A 26370-nucleotide genomic window follows, 5' to 3' on the forward strand; every position below is an offset into this window, starting at 1 on the left:
ATTGCTTTGAAAAAATATGTTTTAGAGCTTGTTTGGTTAAATTAACACCACTTTAACCTTCATTAACATTTTCCCATCACCCAGACTGTTTTATAGTTTTTTGTAATTTGTTAAACTTCCTAAAACTGGAGACATAATTTTCTGTAATTATAGAAATAGTTACTTTTAGCATAAACGTCTTGCTCAGTACAATCATCACAATACTAGTACCACTGTACTAGATATCAAATCATATCTTCACCACTACTAAGATCAAGGTCTTAAAAAAAAAAAAACTTTTTCTAGTAGGCTCTTTTAACATTCAGAGTGATAAAATTTTAACACTTTCTCAGGTTCATACAAAACCAAAGCAACATGGATGTTTCTCTGAAAACGTATAACCTGTTTTCCTTGACATATCATAACTAATTAGTTTTTACAGCATTATTAAGTGGTCTGTTGAAACTGCTAATCCACATATCCATTTTCTCCTGCAAAACACATCCCAAACACTCACCATATTTTTTGACAGCCTCAGTTCTAACAAACAAAAATTCATTTATTTTTATTTTTAAAACTCATTTCAGGATATCTTAAAACATTCTATAAAGTAATATCTTCATGCTCCTCTCCTAGTCAATACCATTTACTTGTAACATATTAAGAGCAACCAAAGATTCTATCTTAAAATATTATGGTAAAAAAAACTTAAGTTGTTTTGTTTTTGTTTTTTTTAAGAGAAAAACACAATAACCAAACCTTAGCTCATAGCTATACCCACAACTTTAGGAAACACAAGTCAGAAACCAAATGAATAAAAACTTCTAATACTTTTGTACTTTCTAATTTTATCAAAAGAGCTACAAAACAAAAAACATTTTAAACTCAAAAGTCAGCCAGTGAGATTCAAGCAAACCATAATAGACTCCTTGCAAACTACAATAGTAAAAGATAATTTCTGTACATTCTCATGTTGGGTTTTCTGTTTCTTGAATTTTGCACAAAGCTACAAAAGGTGTATCTGCCTTAGCAGTGTAAGACAAGAGGGAAGGCAGCTAGTCAACATCACCCACTCCCAACTCTTTTACCAATAAATAGTGAACTGACCTTTACATCAAAACACCCCACCTGACTGAGAAGACAACCATGTTTCATGTGATGGGGAATTGAAGCTACGACCCTCGGATTACAAGTTGAGCATCCTAGCATCAAGTCATGCCAGGCTTCTCATACTGATAAAGTAAAAAAGGCTCAATCTGTATTGAAAAACCAACTTAAATGCAATACGTAAAGCATTTCCAAACACTCTCTGTCTTGTGACCATCTTGCCCACTAGTAAAACTTGTGCATCCTACAAAGTATTTCAGTATTACAAGATAAATCAAACAAGCCACCTAGAACAGATAAAACATACTTGAGCCAAACATAGCCTAAAATGTCAAACTTGTAAAATTACTACTAATAAATTAACAAAATATTGCACTATATCTTAGCAATGAGTACACAATGACCAGAAATCAGGTACGTCCAAGAAAATGATGTTTGTGGCTTCCTGAACAGCCATGAATACTTTTACATATTATACAATAACCATAAACTACAACCATATTATTAAAATAATCATGAATACCTGCCCAAGTTCTTTGTCTTTGATGACAAACAAAATAAAAATTTAGAAAATGTTGATCACGTTAATGTGTTTAATAGTCAAAATTAGATACTACAACAAAAATGCCACTGTTCTGATGTATTTCTTCAGCTCCATTATCATGGAATTAATAAAAACATATGAAAACTGTATTAAGTTTTGTATAAAAGGAGGGATACACCATTATATTAAATGATGTGTTAAGGAAGTCCACAAACAAATCACAGTATCATACAAATGAAAAATCATGTGACGAGTTCCTCAGTCTCTCTAAAGATATTGAAACACGGCATACTGTCTTGGTAAAGAATATTAATCCTTGAATTTTTATTACACATTTGATCAAATTAAAAGTACAACTGTGGTAGATATACAGAATGCTTTCTAGTTTCTCTGTTATCAGCAAATATAAATTTACAATGATATACAACACAACATAAAAATATGCAAACTCTATCACCAAATAATTCTAAAGTTAAAACTTCTGGAATATTCTATCACTGAGTTTTAGGACTCACTGTCAGCAGAAACTCCTTACTTAATTCTTAAAAACATTTAAGCATATTTCTTATAGCAGACTCATTAAAAACTGCAGGAAAAATTAATAATGAAAACCAACATCTTCTTAAAGTTTGCGACAACCTACAGTCTAACAACACTAAATAGCAAAATTAATGAGACTTACAAATAATAGTAACACAATGTGTAAAGTCCTTTACTTCTTTATAAGATAACAATATTTTTGGTACATTTCATATCATTATAACTGGAATGGTGCATCCACTTTTTTTTTTGCACTTAAGAAAATATATATTTAGAATACTGCAATATCAGCTGGTTTTGTTTAACTTCTGTTCATGGAATAACTAACTAGTTTTGTCATAGTTCTATTCACAGAATGACCAGCCGGTCACTGTTTTACATCCTAGTTTATTCTATCATTATCTTTTAAGGAAGTTACACAGTGTAACACACTCTCACAAGATTCATCTAATAATACTCCTGAGATCAGAACAACCTCTAACAATACAAGATGAGCTCCTAGTGAAGTTATCAAGGCAGAATATAGGGCATGTTCTGTATTTTTAAGTTAAAATGAAATATTGGTAGAATATTCATAAGTGATTATTCTCATGTAACTTGTTCTTTTAACAAGTGCACCATGATACTCTGCTTACACTCTTTACTCTAATTATTCTATTAAACAATTCCTAATCTTTAATAGTTTCATAACAACATTTAATTAATGAAGAACAATAAACACTATTACCATACATAACAATTTTTGTATTTTCCTCTCACTTTGTTTATGACTGCAATTTCAAAATAACAGGAAACATTAGTTTTTATTGCTTTTTTAAAATAAATTTTCCAAAAAAAGTCTTTAAAAAAACTTACAAAACATAAACTTATTGTCTTACAACTGCATATCCTTCAAAATTCTTACATGTACGGTCTTAAATGTATTGTAAACATAAGTTATATATAAAGCTACACACATCGAACTATCTGAATATAAATCATGAAATAAGACTTCTAGACTAACTGGTATTTTGTTTATAAAAATATGTTTATGATATTTTTATCAAGTATTCTTGTTTTTGAAATACACCATCTACAAGTAAGAACTACTATACTCCTGTTTCCTTTTTTCAGCAGGCCACATTATAACGTTTTTTACAGAAAACACATTATGATTGTACTTGGATTTTTTCTTGTTCACTTTTAACAGTTTTTGAACTTTTGCTATTATATATATTATTTTTGACTTTTTGTTTCATATTGGAGTAACAGATATATCTCCTCAGACTCGATTCAGTAAAAGCAGTGTTATCACACCTTTTCTTAACAGTTTATCGAGGTACAGTAAACAAGAAATGATCCATGGCTTAATGTTTCACATGGAGAAGTAATGAAGTTCAGAATATCACCACTGATTAACATAGTTGAGTGCAATAATACCCTGCTACATACAAAATGCAGAGCTAACTGCAAAACTGTGAACATCTCTAATTTTGGCTGAGAGTTTCTAATTATTAATTCCTCAGTCTACCATCTAATTTTCAATAAATATTGACTTAAACAACAAGAAATTTGCCTACAATAGTAATCTGTCATAAAATATTTGGACAGGCCATTCCTTATAGTCTACATTTCATTTCCTTTCACATATACTTGGCCAGAGTGATAATGCATTAATCAGTTACATTACCTCTCAATATGATAGAATTATAAGCACTTATGTGAATGGCACTTTCAAAACAAACCAAAACAGCAACTTCAGATATTCCATGAAAGAATAGAGACAGCAAATAATTAACATCTGTCATCATAAAGTCATTATTTAAATAAAATGTCATGTTTCTATTCTTTATACATCAAAGCATAGTAAACAGGAACAGGCTTGAAACCTCAGCCTTCACAGACTCCAGTCACCTTTAACTCTGTAACTGCATCATTAATAACATTTGTTGTTAGAAACTACTACTCTTAAAATAAATTTTTCTTTAAACTGGTTTTGAATGATCACCTTTTAAACTTATGATCAGTAATGTTTTCACTGTATATTAAAAAAAATTAATTTTAAAGCTGAAATCAAATGAGTTAATAAGGTTTCTAAATAAATTTCTGATTTCACTCAAACTAAACTCTCGGTACTTACACAATCAAGAGTATATATCTTATGTAATTAATGAAACTTTTTGGTTTAAAAGTATCATGGAAAGTATATAAAAAAGTTTTTACACTTAGTAGAGTTAAGATATTTATATTATCAATTCTTTTTTGTAGTTAATGTTTCAACAAAAACATGAGACACTCTGATGTACTTTTTCCAAGAAGTTAATAACTTATGAAAGAAAGTTTCTTATGAAAATTGCAGTTTTTCAGGTACTTAAAAAATATGACCATCGAGACTGCAATAGATCTCTCTTGTACAAAGAAATCAAAGAGATTATGAATCAAATACATATATACTTGAAGCATTAGGAATTATGCTTGAAAAAATACAAAATGGTAGAAAACAGTGACAAAAATTAGTTTATATTTTCTTCTTGGGTACATGGTGCTTCCAGTTATTGAAAACTAATTAATATAACCAAGCTTGCAAACTTTTCAAGAGTATTTATACAAGAGCAAAGACTTGATTTTCAACCACTACATCAGTCATATCCCTGCCAAACACTGTACTCTGATTCTTCTTCGTCCATTTCTTGACCAATGCACCGAATTCCATTCTTCAGAAATGGAGTTCCCTTACCTTTCCCTGAAAAAAAGTATAAAAATAAACTATATAAAAGTTACTATAAAACATTCACTTTCACCTGAAAAAATACAGAAATTTAAACTTTACAATTCTCTAAAAGAAATATATATATATTTTTTAAATACAAGTTTATTCATAGGCTGAGTAAACACTTCTAATATGTACCATATCACTGACAATTACATAAAAACTAGTTTGACTACATTCATTTTGTATATCATTAACTCTCTCAATATGGGCAAGGTCAATTTGGCCAATCATGTAACCTCCTTTTACTTCTTCATAGTTTTGATACTATAAACTTTCAATATATTATTTATATCTTCACAAAATTTGGCAGACTTGCAATAAACATTACAAATCCTTCCCATACAAAATACCAAAACCTTTAGTGAATTATTTTTTAATAAACTAAAAAAGAGGATTTTTTTTCATGAATGTATCACTTATTTTCTTTACTAATCCACATGCAAACTTACTTTAATGTTAACATTAAAAGTAATGTTCTTAATCTAAAAAATCTCAAATTTCATTTATGTAATCTCTAAAACCTGCTAAATATATTTCATATGCTTATTCTTAATAAAACTTCATATTTTATTTGCTATTTTCTCTATCCTAATTCTATACAAGGTTGCTTAATTTGACCTACCTCATAACCAGCAAACAAAATTTGAAATATATGTTAATTATCCTTTTTTTTGTCTTTCTAGAATGACTTCAAATTGTAACAGGAAACTACACTTGTTTATCCTATGTAGCTTTAAACTCTTAAATAGTATACATCTATTTATTGTTAGTTTTTATTATTTTATTGTCCTTTGTCTGACTACTACTACTATTCATGCCTTTATAAGTTGGAAATCACTTTGGAAATGTTTAGCTCATATCACTCTATCAAATTAAAATACCCATATTATATTACTCTTAGCTGCTCACGCATGTCTTGTGAAACATATTTATTATATTATTACTTGTTTTATCTAATCTAACCTTAGCTAACTTTCCTTTTACTTATTACACGAAAACAAGAAACATAGTACTTACCTGGGTCTTCTTTGTTTTGCTGTCAACTATTAATAACACTTAACCCTACCTTTTCCACTTTAATGGTAGTGATACACTAAATAATATTTGTTTAACTAAATAATGCACCAATGAACATAAAATAATAACACATGGAAATCAGACAATTTGTGATAACTATGAGAATTTGTCTGACTTTCTAACTATGCACCAAGAACCATTCAAATTCATACAAGCTAATCATTAACTTTCCCTTGGATGTATGTTTCTGAGTGTTGGCTTATAGCAAAGCCACACTAGGATATCCAAGGGAAATCGAACCCCTGATTTTAATGTAAATCTGAAGACTTACCACTGGCCCAGTGGAAAATCTTTCCCTTGAAATTAAATTTGTATTTACAAAGAAAATGAAAATTCTATGTTTTAAAAACAAAGTAATATAATAGGTAATTTGATAAATACACACACTAGCTTTCTATTGGTTATACACAGTAAAACATTAAGAGCAAGAGAGAGCTATTACCAATCCTGAAAGAAATGATGTGACATAAAGGGTGTGAATTTATATTTGATAGCTCTATAAATCAACAAAATTGAAGCCAAAAAAGTTATGGTTTGTCTTAGCAATGACAATCTCATAGTGAGTATGTTAAATTTTGTACTGATTAGAAGGGTAGTGAAAAAAACAGAAAAGAAGGAATGCCTAGAGAACATTTCTCACACTATGGGAAACTCAAGATTGTTTTTTAAACACTGCCTTATAAAATTAAGAACTTAAAACATAAATAATATTAAAATATGAATTATCAGCAACAATTTTATGCTCTACAAATTGGTATAACAAATAAATATTAGTTTAATTAAATTCTGAACACAAGTCACAAAACCTCGTAACATGCAGTAAAGGATGCTAGTAGAATTAAGGTCAATGAGACTGGGTGGATTTTTACATATCTGATCTTTGAATGTTTATTATTTAATAATACTATGTTGAACACTGCTCCCTAATTACAAACAGTTCTATTTGATTTTATAGAGCTGTTTAAGAGTTATAACCTGAGTTAGTTGTATAAAATATCAGAGTACATGTGGTACATTTTATGTATCTTAAAGGAGTCCCTTTAAATGTTTAAAGCATGCTGAATCACAGTTTTCTAGGGTTGGGATTCAAACAAACATTCCAGTAATTAACATAAGAAACTCATTACAGCTTTTAATATTTATCATTTTGTTTACACTTCAAATGATGGTCTAAGTTCATTATTTGTCAGTATATAAATATGTTTTTTATACTACTAATGAATCCTTACGGTGCATATGAAAGAGTGATGGGAAACTTGCTATAAAACAGCAAGCATCTCCAAAACCAATTTTTTCATTATGGAAGGCTTAACTAGTCAAACAGCATATAGTTTTAACTTTATAAAAAAAACTAAATTTGGTCAGTATTATAAATGTTTTGTATTTTCTAAGTACACAACACAATGATCTAGATATGCTAAAGAGCTGTCATTACTGTATTAGCTGTGATAATTCCCTTGGCCACGTTTTAGGGAAATAATCCAATTTTTCTACCTCCCCCCAATAAAACTCTCTGATTTTAACCTACAATAAGAAACTACAGAAATGATATAAATAGAAAATAAAAAAAAACTTTATTACAAATGTAAAACGTTTCAACAAAATTATGTCACCATCAGATACACTGTTGTGGTATGACACCAAAGATTTTAAATGAAATTAATGTACATGTCTTCTTGGATGGGTACATAAATGAATAATCTGAACTCACCAAGTACTCTAGCATGGAGTAGCAGTGTTATGATAAATATAGAGCTCCCACAGGCTTCTAACAGAACTTGTTCACGTAATAATTTCTCTTTGTATGCAATAAGCTCTAGAGTGATTCGATAGGGTATTTCTGAAACAAAGAAGAAATAAAACTAAATTAGATTTGAAAGTCAGTTGTATCATATTCTTAAAACCATAAATTTCAACCATGTTTGGTCAGCTGGCTCTATGATTCTCGTAAATTACATATTCAAATGAAAAATACGTTTCAGCTTGATGGGAAGGTAATGTTGTTGTAACTTAACAAATATTTCTAATTTTTCTTTAATTAAAGACTGTACAAATTAATTCACCTAAAGCAGTTTTTCTTTTATTTTGATGCAATTTAAACTGACACTTTAAGAATTCTACATTCTCAACTTAGCTTCTAATGAGGCATAAAGTTACAGAACAGGTTATTCATATTGTCTCTCAGGTGGAATTGAACCCTGGATTTTAGCATTGTATTTCCATAAATTTACCACTGTCCCACTGGAATACCTAATTCTATGTTTGAAATAATCATTCAATTAACGAATAAAATATTTATTAAAAACAACCTTCATTTCCTGAAACTTGGTTGCCTCAGTAACACTTGTACATTATGCACTTTGATGTTTCACGTTTCTTACTGAGAACTGATAACATATTAGAAGTAACATTAAATGCTTACCACCAAGTAGAAAACTAGTTCCATCCTCTCTTTCTTTTCAAACTAAATTTTTCAAATGATTCCATTTGAATTTCAGAATTTGTTTGTGTTACTTACTTCCCACATCACTCAAGCTGCTAAACTGGAGTTTTCAGATTAACAAGAAACCTTGAAAATACCTTGGACAGCAGTGGAAACATTCAAATAAACTTCTATTCAGGTCAGTAATACTGAATGTCCATGTTTAGTTTTACCAACAGCAGCTCTGATAAAAGGATTAAATCTTACACTAAAACACATGATTTCACGTAAGAAATGCCCATGTTCAGTTTTACAAAAACAGCTCTGATAAAAATATCAAATCTTGCAATAAAAAATATTTTAGCATAGCAAATGTCCATGTAATTCACTTAATGACACTTGGACCAACTATTTTAAAATCAAATAGTACACTTTAGTTAAACTGTTATTATCTATAATACTTTGGGATAGATGATACCGAATATATACAAGTCTAGTGTTTTAAAGATGTTGTATTCAAAAATGGATGAATATTTCATTTAAACAAAGAATTAATGTATGTTTTTCTTCAAGTGAACAATGCTATAAGTCAAATACTATTATTGAAACATTTTATTATAGCAAGATTTTTATAATAACAAATAATGATTATGGTCATTTGATGTTTTGAACTAGAACGTCTTTTTGTGACACAAGGGCTGAACAGCCAGATTTAGGTGAAATAGTCATTCCTTATTTTTAAATACTGAGCCAGTACGCAGCACCAATTGTCTATAAGGACATGTTTCTTACTCTTATAAAGCACTCATTTTGAAGGGTGACATTCTAATTTAACATTGTGACTCAAAATGCAAAAAGAGTTGTGTTTATAAAACCTTTTACAAAACTAATATTACATGCACTTAAGTATAAAGAAACATCTGGGAGAGCAATGAAAATACCTAATAAAATTAAATATCATTAAACAGTGCTGTAGTGAAATAATGATTGTTTAATTTTATGAAGACTTGTCTGTATAAAATTAGTAATTGAAAAATAAAAAAAATTGTAATTGGGACAACAGAATCAAATATCTTTTGCGTTTATGGATTATGAAAACTTAATTAGTGCAAGAAAAGTTTGAAACAATGATATAAAGAATGATTTTATCTACGCAATAGCCATATCAATACAAGCTGGGTGGAATCCACCCAGCTTGTAACCACAAAACTATCTACAAGAGAAATTATACAATGATTTTTTATGGTGTTTGATCTTCACAAAATTTTGCAGATTATTAGTACACAAATGTCTGCAAAATAACAAATCATTTTATTAAGCTATAAGGTTTCTTAAGCAATGTCTTTCTCATACTACTATTTTATTGTTTTTTACAGAATACTAACTATCCAACATGCAAAGTAATTTTCATTTTATGATTAAAAATACTTTTATGCTTAAAAAACACTTTCAAATTTCACAAGTAAAATCTTTAAAACCTCCAAATAATTAGAAAATTGTTTAGGTAAAAAATTTATATTTTATCTGTTATTTTCACTACTGTGTATCTGTGTGGGTTGAGTCTATTTGATTAACTTGGTAGCCATCATAAAGATTAGGAAATAAATATAAGTTATTTCTTCTAGTTTGAAACTTTGTGCTCATTTGTTACTTGCCATAGATTGTTAAGCTTTATAAAATTCTGGAAGTGGAGAGTGTGAAATGAAATAATTGTTTTTAGTTGTATATATATATGTATATATAATCCAACATTGTAGTTTGTATATATATATATGTATATATAATCCAACATTATAGTTTGTATATATATATATGTATATATAATCCAACATTATAGTTTGTATATATATATGTATATATAATCCAACATTATAGTTTGTATATATATATATGTATATATAATCCAACATTATAGTTTGTACCCTTTCTTCTTGTTTTTTTAAAATGTGCAGCATATTTTAAAAAGTTTTGCAAAAACATTTCATGATTATAACATAAATAATCAGAGGTTGGGATTTACTGTTTTTAATGCAGTCCTTCCTCATGATTTTGTTTATTCATTTAGATATAATCATTTGATTTCATTAAAATATATTTGAACAATCAAAAAATTATAAATTATTATATCAGTAGCACAGAATTTTATTGTAATTTATCAAGTTTCAGAACTAAGCTATATTTGAGTCTAACAAATTATGGTATTTTCAACTCATTTAAGTCTTATCAAACTGCTTGATTTCTAGCATAAAAAGAGATAATTTTCTGCCCAAATACTTCTGATTGATTGAGAAAGTCACTAGGAAGAATTCTGAGCTTTAACTTGATTATTCACATGTCACAGACAGAAGTAGATGCATGTAAGCAAGTACCTCCTAAAATGTAAAGAGGTGGGTGGAGCCACTGTATTTGATTCAGTAAATGTAGCAATATCTCAGCAAATAGAAAAAGATAGGTGGTTCTTATTTTATATTTTAGCTTGCCAATATCAGTTCCTTATTTGTAAGCAACTAAAGACTTTATACTTAGACATCATAAACATAATTTGAACCAATGCTTCATTCAACATACCACATGTTAATATGTTTTATGTATCTTATATAAATTTGTCAAGCTTTTTGTAAACATTACAAGTATTTTATACTCACAAAATCAGAATTTTTAATTAAGTGTTTTTACAAAACATGTGTCTGTGAATATGTGGAGAAAGAGTGCTAACTGTTACTAGTAGAAAGGATTTTTTCATGTTAAGATTAAAAATACTTTGCTTCATCTGAAAATTTTCAAATTTAATTTGTGTAGCCAATAACACCTACTAAATAAATAAACTTTATATTTCACGTTATTTTCTCGATACTAACTCTACAAGCATATGAATGATTTGATCAACCTTGTAACCAACATAACAAACATAAAAAACACCATGAAATAAATTTTTTTCTTTCTATAATGGCAGCAAATTTTAACTGGATACTGCAACTGTTTATCCTAAATAGCCTAACACTCTTGTAACGACATACATTTGTTTGCATTTTTGCTGCATAAACTAATTATCTCACTATACAAACTGTAAATCACTCAGTAAACATGCAACTCAAAATACTGCATTGAATCACATAATGCACAAACTATTCACTATTTATTATCTTACCTAACCTAATATGTTCCTAATTTTTATATTTTAATTACTTTTATAATAAATAAATAATAAATATGAAAAATAAGAAATATGTCACCTGTGAACTCTGGTTTTTATGCTCTTAGTTTCCAATGAAATTTAAGACTTTTTTTTTATACTGATAGTACTAGTATATTAAGTAATTTTTATTTAATTAAATAATGTACTTTAGAACACAGAATAGTAACACACACAAAGCAAACACTGCCCTATAACTATCATAATAATTTTTCTGGCTATCTAACTGAGACATAAGTGAATTTTAAATCTTAGTTCAAGCTTTTCAGTCTTGATACTACAAGGGAAAATCTCACACTGAAGATGAAATGAAAATACTCTGTACTAAAAACAAAGTAATATAATATGTAACTTGACATAGTAAACTATGGCTTTCTATTAGTTATAAGTAATACAGTATTAAATGTCAGAGTGAACTATTGGTAACTGTGAAAGAAAGGATGTGAGAGGTGGGTGCAGCAAGTTGGCCCAATTTTTTAGTTTATGGCTACATAAATATATTTGAAGGACATAAAACTTATGTTTTGCTTTAATAATGTATATTGTAATAAGTAATTTATGTTAAAGATCTGTATTTCTAAGAAGGATGATAAATAAATTAAAGAGGGAAGAACCAGAGAATTATGTTAAAGATCTGTATTTCTCAGAAGGATGATAAATAAATTAAAGAGGGAAGAACCAGAGAATTATGTTAAAGATCTGTATTTCTCAGAAGGATGGTAAATAAATTAAAGAGGGAAGAACCAGAGATTATGTTAAAGATCTGTATTTCTCAGAAGGATGGTAAATAAATTAAAGAGGGAAGAACCAGAGATTATGTTAAAGATCTGTATTTCTCAGAAGGATGGTAAATAAATTAAAGAGGGAAGAACCAGAGATTATGTTAAAGATCTGTATTTCTCAGAAGGATGGTAAATAAATTAGAGGGAAGAACCAGAGATTATGTTAAAGATCTGTATTTCTCAGAAGGATGGTAAATAAATTAAAGAGGGAAGAACCAGAGAACACATGTTATACTAGGAGCAACTGAGAATTTTATAAAAAATTCTTATAAAATTAAGAACTTATATAATATTAAAATATGATTCATTAGCCACATTTTGACACCAAACTTACATATAATGATAATAAAGCAGCTTAACTACACAATGTAACTCTCTACAAGGTTGTGACATATGCATTTTGACCTACCTACAGTGATAGTGTTAAACCCTAACATTTAGAAGCTACTGTTGGCATTCTCGAGTGTTTTGGATTTTACTTACAAGTGCATTGTACTTCAAAAATTTCAGGTTTCTGTGGTTAGTTTTTGAACACTAAAGTTTCTTTCTTTTTGTAGTTTAAAAAATGTTGCTATGACATTCACTGTTCATTCAATTTTAGTCACTGTTCATATCAAATTTATATAAAATATGATACTTGCTACTTCAGTATATGGATACTGAATTTTAGTCACATCATTTACTTAAGTTTAAAATATACAGGTGGAAACTATTTTCTTATTTGTTTGTTGAACTTTGCACAAAGCTACACAAACACTATCCACACCAGCCATTCTTTATGTTGAAGTCACAGACTAGTAAATACAGCTGGTACACATCAACTCTGTCTACAAAAATTGTATCAAAGTTACAGGTTGAAATAACAAAAAATGGAAATAATTATAACTATAGGTACCATCCAGTAAGCTCTACTGCTTAACATGTCAAAATTCATACTATAGTTGTTATTAGAACTGCTAACCATTTGAACCTTTGTATCATCAGTTATAGTTTGTATTTTAGTGAAATGCTCCTGAAGAAGGTGTACACCAGAATGCTGAGTGTCTAATTAAAGATAAATAATGAATTTGGTGTACTAATGTTGTTTATTTTTAGTATTAAAATTAAGACCTACTTACATAAACATATCACTAAAGTTGTACAGCTATCACGAGGATAGTCAACATATTAACATGTTCTGTGTTGTACACATATTATTATGTAAAATCTCCACCAGGAGATAATAAGCCACAGTTACTGACTGGTTTTGATGCAGCTATTCTTCTTTAAACTCATCTCCAAAAATCAAACAGATGCTTACAAAAAATGTAAATTTACCAAATGAGAAGTTCAAGAAATAGAGTGCTTCAATTTAAAACCACAGAAAGCTCTGAGACTCTGAAAACACAAGTGTGAAAACACTTCATTCAAGACCACAGCTCATAACTACTCAATTCTCTGTTATGGACGCATCTGTGAAGACAGTAGACTCTGAACAACAAACCAGGAGTCATGAACAGTATACTACAATTTTCTACTACTGACCTAGCTGTGCTAATGACAACTGCCACAGCTAGAAATTACACTTCTTACCGGTTAAGGTAGATCTGTCTTGTGATTTAAACAATTACGTTTCATATACAAATTTCTACAAAAGGTAAAAAAACATCAAATTCTGAAAACTGTATGAAAACTAGCTGGACTCAGAAAAATTAAGTGATACAATCATGTATATATCACCAAACTATAGACACTATTCATCTAACCTGGTCCTTCATGTGCTCCTTCCACAGGACAAAGGTCAGTGACCCTTAAGTTTAAGTTTGGAGGATTCTGACTCCTTACAGCTAGTAGACCAGCTGTCTCTCTGCTGTGAAACACAAAAGATACCTGATATCTATGGTGAATCTGAAAGTGAATAAAAAAATGTGATCATTTTACAAATTTTCAAAACGTTTCATACTGATTTGAATTTTCTTTAATTCATAAAACTTCTAAAACAAAATGTGAAATTTACTGGAAATAAGAAGACAGAATACTGCAATATGGAAAAACTAAAATAATAATATTAAGTAAAGAATGCTGTAGCTTGGGAAATAAAATAATCATTTACAGTAATGAATACCATGAATATGGAAGTTAAATAAACATATGAAGGAAGAAAGCACTGCAGTATGGAAGAACAGAGATGTAAAGAAAAATAATACCGTAGTAAGAAAAATTACATATAATCACATAATGACTGTAGTTTGGGAAATAACCAGATAAAAACACTACAGCACAGGAACTAATCACATACATAAAAATAATGTTACTGTATGAAAACAATTAACTCTATTGCAAAGGACAGCCCTTTTAAAGTAACATTCAAAATTTAATCATACTTTATTAACAAGATATATCAAAAATATGAGACTGAAGCATAAATTACACATCACGTTTTAAATTAAACAAGGCATAACTTTTATTTTCAAGGTACATATATAAATAAATAAATACTAAGCTCCACTTTCTGCTTCTCATAACACTTCTTCAGTCCAAACTTTCAAATTCTACATTTTCTGTTGTCTTTACAAAGCACTGAAACTTTCCAAGAAATTTCTCACTCATAGCACATTTATCCTTGAGCTAAGCTGTCAGATTGTAATGAGAAAGCTTTTTGTTTTATGAAAATATAAGCAGTAATGTAGCAGGGTCCAACAATTTTTCCATAATTGTCAAAATTGTGGAAAATGTGTCAACATTTTTGCCATGTGACTATAAAAAACATTAATTGTGTTTTTATAGATGTATAGAAGGGTAGAACAATACACAATAGTGTTTTTAATTATCTATTGATAGAGTTAATTATCTTTAAAAAGTAGTTGGTAGAAGTAAAACACCATTTCCTTCAGGTCAATATCTGTTTCTGCACTCATGACAAGTGACAACCATGGTCAAAAACATGACAATAAAATAAAGGTCATGTCTCCTACAAAGTATTCCACTTTTAAAACTCATCATAAATTCTCTCTGATGTTTACTATTGTATTATTTTTAATCAATAAAAGGTAAAGATTTTAATTAACTGACTGTTTTTCTAGAATAAACGAATTTCAACATTTCGCATGATTTTCTTTGAATGTATAGGTTGAAGCTTTACTTAATTAACCATGTTTTAGAGTTATTTTAAGTCATTTCTACCTCAGTAAGATTTGATCTTAATTTCACACAAAGCTATTCGAGGGCTATTTGCACTAGCCTTCCCTAATTCAGCAGTGTAAGACTAGAGGGAAGGCAGCTAGTCATCACCACCCCCTGCCAACTCTTGGGCTACTCTTTTACTAACTAATAGTGAGATTGACTGTCATATTATAATGCCCCCACAGCTGAAAGGGTGAGCATGTTTGGTACGATGAGGATTCAAACCCACGACCCTCAGATTATGAGTCAACTGCCTTAACTATCTGGCCATGCTGAGCCAACCTTAGTAAGAAAGCGAGATAAAGTATACATGTTTTAGAATATCCTATTTTATATATTTCATATTCTAAGTTGGTTAGTTGAATTTAAAAAAAAAAAATTTTGAAGATCACATTATTATAATGTTAAGTTTACATTTGCACAAGTGTAAAATCTTGAAGGAAACATGAATTTCAAATGCATATACTAAGTTTATTTTTTAAGTATACTCTTTAACTCTTTATTTATTATTGTAAAAATTGACTAAAACTTATCATAAGTAAATTTAAATTAAATAAATATGTAAAACACTGGTGATCAATGATATAATTTGAAATTAGTGAGCTTGTAACTGGATTCATAGTTCACACAAAACTATCTGGCACAATAAATAGATACTGCTGTAGTCTGAAAAGGTCAAAGTTCAACTTTAAATTTAAAAAAAAAACACTAAATGAAAAAATATATTACCTTAAGCTGTAAAAGTAAATACTGTGTCATTGTCTGTGTACAATGTTCACACATTTAAGAACACAAAATAATGATTTATTTTGTATTTCTTGTGGTGGTTACAAAGTAGGTCAAATCACATACAGCTATGATAGAGAAAGTAACAGAAAAATAAATAGTTTTATATTCAGTTAGGAGGTCTAAGAGATTGAGCAAAAGAAATGTTAAAAATATAAGATTAATGAAAACATTTTTATTCATAATATGAAAATCTTACACCCAGACCAGTCAACACTGTGACTTCATATATTCACAGAAGAATCACTGGTAAAAATGCTTAATTAAAAAACCTGATTTTTGTTTACAAACAGACTTGTAATGTTTACTATAAGCTTGCTAAATCACACTAAAAGTTACAGTAAGAATACTTTCATGGTTTCCTAATGGTTACAAGGTCAGTCAAAATAATTGAAACCCCCATGGAAAGAGCTATCGCACAGAAAAAAAAAATTGTATATAAAATTAAATAAAAATGTAACAAAAACCTTCTGATGAACTTAATAAAATAAAAATGAAACAAGAGGGTTTCTGTCAATAAGGTATAAAATCTACATTTTAAAAATTAACACAGAATAAAAAAAAAGATATCCATAAGACAGAATTGTAGCATAGCAATTTACTGTGGAGTTTAGCAGTTCTTGAACAAACCATTATGTCACACTACAAAGTATCACATTAAGATTTGTTTTAAAACACTTGTAGGATCTTTGAGATTCTAAACCATGAATTGGATGACTTTTCATACCTAACAATGCAACATCTAATTTCTGTTTATGTAAGAAATTATTCTTATTGAAACGAGGCAGATGGAAATAACGAAGAGAAAGAGGAACTATATTCACATTTCAATTGTGGTTAAAGTCAACTACCTAAAGATATCAAAATTACCCAGTAATTAATATAGCTAATTTAATACTAACTAGTTATATGCAAAGTTGTAAAACAAATTTATAATGATTAGAATGCATCGATTTATCACTTGGCAATACTTGCTGACCACAATACATTTGGATTTAATTACAAAACCATACTTCTGGAGTAATACATAATAGTAAAGCAACCACACTGAAAAGTAGTAATGGCCCATCTGGAATAAAATAACTCACAGCTCATTCTTAGCAATAAAGTAAAGAATAGTGTAAAATGGACTTTGGTTAAGCCAACATCATGATACTAGACAGGTGTTCTATTATAAGAGAAAAGGACCAGATTTAAACAAAATGAAGCAAGGTTTACCCAACAAACAGGTCATTTTTCAATTATTTAACTGCATTAACATTCAAAAAATGTTATTTTGGAAGCATTATGTCCCTAACAGTCTGGTGGGTAATAAAGATGGTTATATCACAAACAAGTTAGGCATCTTGGAATTATTATTGTGTCAAGATATTATCAACTATCACAAAACGATGAAATGAATAGTAATTTAAAACAAAAAAAGTCCAGCAAACTCTCCAAATTTGGTTCCAACAATTAGATGAATAATGCAATACTTTCAAATGGTACTTAGAAGTAGAAATTTATTCATATTAGAATAATATACATAAAAGTCATCTTATATTTGTGACCTAAAAACAAAAGACAACATGGTTTGAGAATTAAGGTGCGAAAGAGATAAGAAACGTCTATATAATAATTTGCATTAATCTGACACATATTTGAAACCAGATTCAAACACAGTTCTACAAACAGTTATAAAGAAGTCTTTTGTTTCAAAACTGAAGAAAAAAATGTCTTCTAAACAACCACATAAAATTTGAGGAGAGAACCAGAAGACCATAATGCACTAATAAAATAAAATGGTTTGACAATGTCTTTTTGAGATCCACATGATCACCAGAAATGTTCAGAATTTCTAAAGCAAATTTGAAACTGGAAAGCCACAGGTAATTTCAGAATATACATAAATGTACCAAACTTTATCAAAAATTCTTCAGTAGTTTGAATAGTCGAAGAAATGGCAGCTTTCAACATGGAAAGTACAATCCACCTGAGGATGTACAAATGGAAATTGAAGGCTGTTGGTCTATTAGCAGCTTTCAACATGGAAAGTATAAATCCAACTGATGATGCACAAAAAAGGATTTGGAGGCTATTGGTCTATCAATGTTGTTTATTAATTAAACTATTTTAAAAAACAAACTCAAAGCCAGTCCTTATCATTTAGATGTTTATTGACACTTCCCTTAACCCTCTCACTGGTAGAAGGTCAGAGCATTTGAGTCACAACCTTTTACAGAGTTGCACTCAAAATTCAACCAAGTTAACTTATTATCAGCATATTCAAATACATTTGACATTGATATGCAGTTAATAAATCAAACTTTACAACACAAGTTTTAATTTCCTAACTTTGTAAACAAATTATTTTAAATAGATCCTCAATCTCCACAGGTATGATAATTATGATAGTTATTCTCTGTGTCTTTCCCTTTATCTTATTCATTTAGCATTCCTTTTTTAAAGCATGAAATCTAACACAAATTATTCATTATCAGCATTAATATTTCTAGGTCTTCAATTTTATTTGTTAACAAAGTCATAATCTAGAAAATCAGATGCACTTGCTATGTCCATTTTCAACATAGCCTCTATTACAATTTACCAATAATTCTCTCTGACATTTTATATCATTTAGAACAGCAAAGTTTTAATCTATTTAATGAAATTTAATCAATGTTAATTTTGTTTATTTCTTTTGAATTTTGTGCAAAGCTACACAAGGATAATCTGTGTTAACCATCTCTAGCAGTGAAAGACAAGAGAGAAGGCAGCTTGTCATCCCCAGCTCCTGGGCTAATCTTTTACCAACAAACAGTGGGATTTATTGTAATATTATAACACCCTCACAGGTGAAAGCCAAACATGTTTGGTCAGGGATGTGAGCCTGTGATCCTCACGTTGCAAGTAAAGTGCTCTAACCACCTGGCTATGCTAGGCCATTAATTTCGTCATCAGTTTGAAACTTGATGTTGTGATGTGCAGGCCTAGCTGATAATGGAATAATTTTAAGCCCCTCTTGTCTTACTTAGAAAGCCAGTTAAATTATTATAATTACAGAACATCATTAGCTTTGCATATGTTATTATTCTATATTCATAGATCCATTATTTAAGTACATAAAAATTATTAATGAAGTGATACCATAATTACAAAAAAATAGGCTTAAATTTCATCTGCATCAAACAGCAAAAAGAGATCAAACTTAAATACTACATTTCTTTTCACATATATTTTTATTTACTGTTATAAAAATAACTAAATTGTAAAAATCAAGAATCGTTAGGTTAGGTACAGTTAAATTAGGTAAGATAATGGAAAATGATAATAACAATGATAAAACATTTGAACGAGGTATGATTGGGAGAAAATCATGATAAATTATATCATTCAATATGGTAATGTAAGCTACACATTCACCAAGTGATTTACAACTGTCATGGCAGAACTACTAATTAGACACAATTCGAAAGACAATACAACTATGTATAAAAAGATGTACAGTGTTACTAGCTTTAAACTATTTAGGGTAAACAACTGTAGTTTTCTGTTATAATCTGCAGTTGTCTAGGAGAGAAGAAAAAGCCAAATATATATACAGTTTTACTGGAAAAACAAAAAAGTCTGATATCTATTTAGGAAGTTTCAGAGGTGATACAAATAAAATTTGAAAATTTTCAGATGAATAAAAGTAACTTAAATCTTCACATGAAAATAACTTTGCACTCAGTGCAGTCAACACTTACTCTATATATATTCATTAACAAGTATTTGATAAAAACAATAAAACAATCTGATTCTTTGTGTTCCAAAGACCTGTAAACTTTATTAAAATCTTGTCCAATTTCATACACATATTAAATACTTTCATAAATGCACTATGTATCCCAGGGATGGAAAACCTCTTCAGGGCCATGTGTCAAAACTCATTAAAACAAAACAGAAAACTTCCACCACATCTAAACATTTTATTATGTCTGTTACTACTACAATACTGTACTGGTAAGCAGCTTACTTAGTTAGTGTGAAGTTTGCTGTTGAATCTCTTAGGGTAATTTTTCTTAATAATAGGTAGGTAATTAGATATCTTTAAAGTAATTTAAATTTTCATCGTTATGTTTATTGCTTGAATAATTCATAGCTGGAAACAAGCTTTCACAGGTGGATAAAAAAATCATAAATTTGCCACAGTAACTATTTTTAAATTAGGAAAAGTTACTGACAAACTGTTCCTAGCTTTAATAAACTCATCCTCACATTTTCCATTTGACACAACACAGTCAAATGTTGATGTTCCATTTCTCATATTTTCTTCCTCAATCCAACAATCTTTGCTTTCCAAACTATGTGAGACTGTATTAAATTAATTCCACTTCAAAATTACTTAATATAATTCAATCAAATATAGGAGCTTTAGACTGTTTAGCAGTACAGTACCAGGATATTTTAGAATGTTTACTTTAAGATGTCTAAAGTCCAAAAATCTTAATGAAAAAGTTCCTGCAATGGTCATAATCTTAATTTCTGTATTTCAGATTCCTCATGATTTTTCAGAACATCAAAATGAGTTTTCAGTTGAGGAAAATAAGTCAGATTATGGTGGTCCAAGCTGCATTAATATATTTTATGTTTTTTTTCAAAGGTTATGATGTTATTGGTCATGATGTCTATTTTCTTTCCTGAAACTTGCAATTTAACATTTATCTTGTTCAAGTAAGTACAAAAACCAGTAAAAAAACATCAATTTAATAAGTCATTGCATATCATTTAATTCCAGGTACAGTTAAATATTTTCTCCCATAAACTGTCTTATTTTATTCAGAATTTCACTATGCAAATCATTCATTTACAAAATGATTGACATAAAAATCACATTTCCACCATCCAGCAACCTTTCTCTCCTCCTCCTGTGAGAAATCACACAACTTACTTCTTTAACAGTGTCTTTAAATACATTTTCTATCCTCTAATGAGGGATAATGAATTCAGAAACTGTGAAAAAGAAAGTTCTTTAATATGAATTAAATCTTTAAAGTGATGAATTAATCTTCCAGTAAAACCCAAAGTTTAGCCTCATGTGATTCCTAAATTACAAGAATTAATCTTCCAGTAAAACCCAAAGTTTAGCCTCATGTGATTCCTAAATTACAAGAATTAATCTTCCAGTAAAACCCAAAGTTTAGCCACATATGATTCCTAAATTACAAGAATTAATCTTCCAGTAAAACCCAAAGTTTAGCCTCATGTGATTCCTAAATTACAAGAATTAATCTTCCAGTAAAACCCAAAGTTTAGCCTCATGTGATTCCTAAATTACAAGAATTAATCTTCCAGTAAAACCCAAAGTTTAGCCACATATGATTCCTAAATTACAAGAATTAATCTTCCAGTAAAACCCAAAGTTTAGCCACATATGATTCCTAAATTACAAGAATTAATCTTTCAGTAAAACCCAAAGTTTAGCCTCATGTGATTCCTAAATTACAAGAATTAATCTTCCAGTAAAACCCAAAGTTTAGCCTCATGTGATTCCTAAATTACAAGAATTAATCTTCCAGTAAAACCCAAAGTTTAGCCTCATGTGATTCCTAAATTACAAGAATTAATCTTCCAGTAAAACCCAAAGTTTAGCCACATATGATTCCTAAATCACAAGAATTAATCTCTTCCAGTAAAACCCTTCCAAGTTTAGCCTCATGTGATTCCTAAATTACAATTAATCTTCCAGTAAAACCCAAAGTTTAGCCTCATGTGATTCCTAAATTACAAGAATTAATCTTCCAGTAAAACCCAAAGTTTAGCCACATATGATTCCTAAATTACAAGAATTAATCTTCCAGTAAAACCCAAAGTTTAGCCTCATGTGATTCCTAAATTACAAGAATTAATCAAAATCTTTTTCAGTAAAATATCGACAGCTCATGTTTAGACGACACTAAATCAATATAGCTGACTCTCTTTAGCATTCAGTGAAATATGATGTTAGACAAATCTTGTACCAGTAAGATGTGTCTATTTCTGTTGCTCTGTGTTTGATTAGATGACTACTGGGTCTTCTTCCACTTCCAGTAGACAATATCAACAAATCATTCAAGCATACAACCATGACTATGCCAATAGGTATTGTTATAATTTAACAAACCACCATATGTTGAAATAACCTCAGTCACAAGTGACTGTCTTTTATTCAATTTACAAGAAGTGATGAAATTTACTACCTTAGTCACAATTTTCATTACACCTTCAAGACATCATTAGCCAGATTTTGATGCATAACAGAATGAAGTGATATAATGGGATTACTAATATGTTTTGTAAATAATGTTACAAATCCACCTTTTCTGCCAATGTATTTTTACACAAAAATTTACAATAAATATTTACTAAAACAATTTGGCATGTCATACAATTTCCACAGTGTGCCACATGTGGCACACACATCAATGGTTAACATCTTGATGTATACTTTCATGGTGGTTACAAGGTCATGCAAAATACACAAGCCCATGTCAATATGGATAAACTCTCTTTAACCTACAAGAAATAATTTTGGTAGGGGATTTCTCAGACAGCTCACATAAAGAACAGTCTCAGTAAGGGATGAAAGACTGATTCATTGACTGCATTAAACTAATTCATCATTCTAACATAAGACTTGGATAGAGAATAATTGATAACAGTAACAACTGGAAACACTAATTTCCAAATGATTGATCATTTTCATTACATTAACTCTCTCCCTACAGGCTACAACCCACAGACTGACCTCATAACCACTTTGTGCTTGTTAAGGTTTTCATACTGTGACTTGCATATTATCAGTAAACATTACACGGCTCTAGCACACAAAATATCACATTGTTTTTATTAAATTTTAAGACTTTTATAATAATGATTAGATCATTCATTTTTTCTTTTGAAATCTTGACTATCCAATATACAAAGTAATTTTGATTTTAAGATTAAAGATATTTTAATGCATCAGAAATTTGTCATGTTTCATATACAAAACCTTTAATAACCTTTAAACAGTTTCACACTTTTAATGAGGAAAAACTTTATATATTATCTGTTATTTTCAATACTGTATCTCTGTACAGATTTGGTTGATTTCACCAACCTTGTGACCACCATAAAAATTAAAAAGATAGGTATAAATTACACTTTTTGTTCTAGGATGACTACAAATTATAACAAGAAACCACTTTTGTTTAGTTTAAGAAGTTTGTATCTCATCACATTATATATCTATATATATTTGTTATTTTATCAACTTGTCAGCTGTGTCTAACTAACATTACAGAAGTTTCAATGTTGCAGCATTCGTGCACTCATATTACCATAATTATCAGTATAAAAGTCATAATTTTCCTGTACAAGAAATGTATTTCAGATGGGTACTTAACTTTTCTCTTAGATATTGTTATTCTTGTTCAGTGTTACTTTCTATAAGCAAAATCTTTTGTGCATACTACATGCCTTGCACTCCAAGATACCCCATGATCAAGGTGGTTCAACTGTGTATCACAAATGTATCATCGTGCAACAACCCTCCACCAACATGAGTGCACCCTCCTGATTTATATGACTTCCTCTACATGATTTTACAAAACAATCCTTTCGAGTATTGGTAGAAAATTGAAACACTGGTTTTCAGTGGGGATGAAGTATCTATCAAAAATATATTTTCAGTATAAAAAAAAATTAAAACACCAGATATCATATGTCAACTTACCTCCATTGAGATATAGCTTGAATTCACATTAAACAGGCAAAGGAATCAGTGTGTGGGAAAGAGGCACTCTTCAAAAGCATTCAAAGAGCATCCAAAAAGTGGAGATCTTCACAGTAGAGGATCCTATGTAGGAGACCATACCAAATCTGTACCAGATATATAGTGAAGAATGACGTGTTGTAAACATGGGTTGGAAAATGGGAGAGGTACACCCAAAACAGAGAGAACAATGGCTGGATAGAGATCTGAACCATCTGAAATTAGAATCTTTATCCCTTTTACAACAATAACATGGATGAGAGGAAATAGAATGAGACTAGGGTGCAATCAACTGTACACAGCATGTTAACTGGCATCTATGTAGGGGGTAGGATCACACCTGTGACAGGTCTACTACAATCCAAAACCCAGCCATTGGGTGGGGGTTGAAAAGAGATCATACCATCTTCACCTCAAGTTCAGCAGACCAAGGGAGACATCATGCCCAATGATTTGTGAACAAAGTGCATGAAAGCAAATTGATAACAAATTACAGATCTGGGAACCCAACATCCAGATGATCAGAATGATCAAGATGCCCCTATATTGTGGGATATTCCACTCAAACCCAATCAGATAGAAACCAGCCCCAACACTATATAATACTCGGTATATGCAAATTTTCAAGGGTTAGTGAAAGAGGAAGAACTGTTGCAACCTGCATATTCATTCACTATGACTCATAGCACATTAGCAATGAACATGATGCCAACTGTAGGAAGAAACAGAGATTCAAGTAATACATGTGTGAGGGCTTATGTTGATTGGTCCTGCTTTGAATCCAAAACCCATGTGAAGTACAATGAAGAATTCCAATAAAAGAGGTGAATTGCAATTTAATGTCTTACTCCAATGCCAGAATATCCCCTCAGACAAACCAATTCAGATGGAGCATCAGATTGGAGGACATATCATCTACAAAAACAGAATACCAGCAACTTACTCTCAACCCAATGGATTCATTATTTTTTGGATCAGATACCATTATCATATTCAGGAGAATACCTCCATGGTGTACCACTCTTGCAGCTTTGAACTGGATTGTTTTAGGGACTCGCACTCCATAATAAGAAACCAGAGGAAGAAATTCAGCAGAGTCTAGAAAAATATCAACACTGAAAGCAGAGAAAAAGACAGTTACAAAAATCCTACGGATTTATTCAATGTATGAAATGGCATGGATGGACAGCTATTCCCTTCTAAATTACTCACAAAGTCCATGGGTTATTACTATCCAGAATTTATGAAACAGATATATTACAAAGAAAACGTACAAGTGATCTTGTGGAACACCCCATCTCATCAGTGTGTATTTTGTGACAATAGCAGTAATAACTATGAAGATATCATGGGCTTTCAATGCAGATTTGAATAATTTATGTGAACAGGCATTACTTGCCACAGAGCAGGATCCTTAAAGAAAAATAAAAGACATGCTCATGAAAAAAAAGTGTGTGTGTGTGTATATACACACACACACAAAAAACTGTAACTTACCTAGTCACAGTGTCACCAAAGAATGAAGAATGATGACAGGTGAAAGATGGTACCCTGTCAAGGATAGAACAGCTATCAAAAGCAGATAATTGGAGATAAACTTATGGAATGTAGTCTTAGTTTGTGGTGGAAAAAGTACCTCAAACATAAAGCCAAGGTAAGATGCAAGTAAAAGTTAAAGTACCTGATCAGAGTGAAGAAATCAGGAATTAATTTTGAGAAGAAAGAGACAAGGAAGAAAAAAACAACAATCAAATAAAAAAATAATTGATAATGGAGGAAGGAAAAAGTCGTGAACAGAAGAGTGGTGCCAGGTAATTAAACTGTGAGAAAGGGAACCAACAGAGAGGGGCCTTGAAGGAAATTAAACAACCATATGCAAGTATGAGACATAGAAGGCCACCTGGATCTGAGAAGTGGGAGATAGGAGGAAATGAAGATGATGAAAAAGAATATGCCACACAAGTCACCAAAGTGAAGGTTACAAAAAATCTGTAATAATAATAAAAAAATGAACAGACTGAACTGAAGGAGCCAAGAAAAATAGATCTGAGCCACCCAGGAAGGAGCAATCAGAAAACCTGACACAGAGTGGCATGTATGAATAAAATTACACATGGAAAATGACAGACAGAATGATAAAATAAAGCTATAAAATGGTCCTAATCCTGTCTAAATGCATATACAACCAGGACAGTTGGAAGGAAAACTAGAGACCAAAGTAGAAAGAAAAAAGGTAACTTGGAATCAAAGAAAGAGGTAAATGAATCCCA

General features: G+C 30.1%; 1 protein-coding gene across 3 annotated transcripts in view; it reads right to left on the bottom strand.

Annotated features, from left to right (window-relative positions):
• Positions 1 to 1926: 1926 nt before the first annotated feature.
• The window catches only part of LOC143223728 (adipose-secreted signaling protein-like), a 33242-nt gene continuing 8798 nt past the window's right edge, over positions 1927 to 26370 (bottom strand). For all 3 annotated transcript variants that reach the window (XM_076452070.1, XM_076452069.1, XM_076452068.1), the window contains exons 5-7: positions 14142 to 14283; positions 7711 to 7839; positions 1927 to 4892 (exon numbers count right to left, since the gene is read on the bottom strand). In XM_076452070.1, the coding sequence (XP_076308185.1) occupies positions 4789 to 4892; positions 7711 to 7839; positions 14142 to 14283 (375 nt within the window). In that variant the 3' untranslated portion in view covers positions 1927 to 4788. The remainder of the gene's footprint in view (positions 4893 to 7710; positions 7840 to 14141; positions 14284 to 26370) is intronic.

Source organism: Tachypleus tridentatus, chromosome 8 (genome assembly GCF_004210375.1).
Source record: "Tachypleus tridentatus isolate NWPU-2018 chromosome 8, ASM421037v1, whole genome shotgun sequence".
In the NCBI taxonomy this organism is placed as follows: Eukaryota; Metazoa; Arthropoda; class Merostomata; order Xiphosura; family Limulidae; genus Tachypleus; species Tachypleus tridentatus.